A 2658-nucleotide genomic window follows, 5' to 3' on the forward strand; every position below is an offset into this window, starting at 1 on the left:
GCCTTGTCTTGCTTCAATAACACCATTTGAGAACACATCAAAGTTTTGACTTACACACACACATTTATTTTCATTATAAAGACAAAAGGGTTGACGTTTGGTGGCGATACATCACTAACACAAGTCACATGACCAACAAGGATTACACGGCAAATAAGTTAAAAGCTGAATGGACAAAAAAATAAAAAATAAAAACTGACATTTCATAAAGGGAAATATCTCTGCAAATTACACAAGCTCCTTTCTACACATTTGAAAAATGTTTTTATGCTGTTGATTGTCTCTAGCATATTGTTTTGGTCATGCAACATTTGCTACGATATAACAAAACAAATGTTCCTTTTTTATGAAACCTGTCTTTCTGCAAATTTGGTTAACATTATTTTTGGCGTCGGCTTTGCTGTGATTGTCCCTGGCTGATTTATAAAGGGCTAAATCTTTGTGCAATTTGAAACGTGTAGTGTCATCAACCTTCAATTTTCCAAAGCAGAAAAAACTAGATTATGACTATAGATTTGTTCATGTTTTTTTAACATATCTATGTGAAAGTTTGATGTCCTCTAAAATTAGCAAACCGATCATATAGCTTGTTTACTGTAACATCTCTGAGCTATTCACTCACTTGGAGGTTAAATATGGTACTCTTTTTTTCAGGAATTAGTTAGAACTGAAGAGGTCTCGTCATGTTAGGTGAAATGTCATCATGAAACTGAGACGTCCAGTTGCCTTTCACTTATAAGCTTTGAATCAAAAAGACCTATTTAATTGCCCAATTGTGTAAACTATAACACTTTCGTGAGCTTGCGTCCAATGAATACAGTTCAGACTTCATTTAATATACAATTCCTGATGATTTTATCTCAAGTGTGAAGAACTGAAACTTAAACACTCTTATTTAAGGGTATATATATATATTAAAATGTATAATTCACATGTTATTTATGTTTAAACTGACAGCCACTAGAGAGCACTCTAGGCTTGTCTACCAGTATCTGCTACTCCTGTACCACTGAAAATTTAAATGTCCGTTATTTTCACACCGGCAGCCGCTAGAGGGCACTCTGGCTGGCTGGTGCGACAGTGACTTATAGTCCAGAAAAACTGGTAATACAAGCACTAGCTCTCAAAATCCATCCCCAAATGGTGCACAGCATGCTTTATTTTATTTTATTTTTTTAAACCAAGAACAATTCGTGGCATTTCAGGCAGCTACCTGAAGTGTACTTCACAATAGAAGTCATTACATGCCCTTGGTTTCTTTCTCTCTTGCAGGAAGTATCTGTTGCCTACTGTAACCTGACCCAGTACTGACCCACGTTCTGGCTCATGTTCTGCTGCTCACCTCCTGGCACCTGGATAGGTACTGAGATACCAGGTGGCATAAGCCCTGGATAAAGATGATAGGGAAGATATCAGAAAAAGACACATAGTTTATGGTTTAATTTTATTGTTGTTCCACTGTCATAGTATGTCCCTAACTGAATAAATACATGTGTTTTAGAATCACTCACCAGTGTTCTGGGTGGCTGATGTTGGTGGAGTCTGCAGATGAGAAGAAGAGTATGCTGAGGAGTCAAAGCTGCATAGAGTAGAGGGAGAAGAAGGTAACATGCAGGAGTAGGATGAGGGTGGCTGAGAAGAAGTACACTGAGAACAAACACAAGAAAGGAGAACAGGGACAGAATGAAACAGATTTTGGTTTGAGCTGGTTAGAACAATACAAATTTAAAACCGGTAACAGAAAGTTGCTTCGCTGTTTTCTATATAACCTACATCAGCAATTAATGTTTGGGTGTATTATCTCTAACTGAATTAACTGAATCTGTTTTAGGGATCATTATGATTGTGCAGTGGTTTCTTAACCAACAATGTCTGTAATGTCAGTGCATTGTATGAAGGAAGTAGAGGGTGTGACACCACGATGTCAGTTTAACCACATCCAGGTGCAATGAGGTTATTCATTCATCAGTTATTTAAGTGCACTACAATATTACGTTTTTTGTTTATTGTGTAATCACGCGAATGATTACTTTCATGATACGATCTTAACAAAGTTTTTGGGAAAATTATTCAAAAAATGTCTGTATAGGTCTTGCTTGCAAGCCCTTTTTTTAAACCATACAATAGGAGTATTTTCATTGTGTACCCGTCAATACTGAGTTCTGATACTGATACTTTAGGTGCGGTCTTGATAAATCTGCCGTAAACTGACGTGACACCAATCACGAAAATGCCTACAGTCACAGTTTGATTTTCTTTACATTAACAGAAAGCTATATCAATACAAGGGGGGGGGGGGGGGGGGCCTGTTTTTTTTACCAATTTGTTCACATACGCACTGTTGTCACATTAGACCATATATGAATAAAACTGATAAAATACATTCACAAAAATAATTTTATTCAAGCATAGTTGCATAGTTAACATGGCCTCACCAAATAGAACTTTCGAATTATTGTTTTGCCAGTTTTTAAATTCAAAACAGATTATACCAAAAACATTTAAAACAAACATTAATCATAGTCACCAATTCAATACTAAATACACCTATTAAAAACAAACCCACGTATAATCATAGGATTTTCGATGCTATTTTACATAAAACTGCATTTTAAAGGTATTTTTGACTATCAAAAATACCTTTAAAATTCTAAAGTT

At 35.7% G+C, this 2658-nt stretch overlaps 1 protein-coding gene across 1 annotated transcript in view; it reads right to left on the reverse strand.

The window, feature by feature from the left end:
- Window positions 1-1080: 1080 nt before the first annotated feature.
- pax10 (paired box 10) overlaps window positions 1081-2658 on the reverse strand; it is an 8952-nt gene continuing 7374 nt past the window's right edge. Inside the window, exons 6-7 of the mRNA XM_008314695.2 lie at window positions 1512-1647; window positions 1081-1387 (exon numbers count right to left, since the gene is read on the reverse strand). Coding sequence (XP_008312917.1) covers window positions 1287-1387; window positions 1512-1647 — 237 coding nt within the window. The 3' untranslated portion in view covers window positions 1081-1286. The remainder of the gene's footprint in view (window positions 1388-1511; window positions 1648-2658) is intronic.

The sequence above is a fragment of the Cynoglossus semilaevis genome, chromosome 8, assembly GCF_000523025.1.
Source record: "Cynoglossus semilaevis isolate Cse_v1.0 chromosome 8, Cse_v1.0, whole genome shotgun sequence".
Taxonomy (NCBI): Eukaryota; Metazoa; Chordata; class Actinopteri; order Pleuronectiformes; family Cynoglossidae; genus Cynoglossus; species Cynoglossus semilaevis.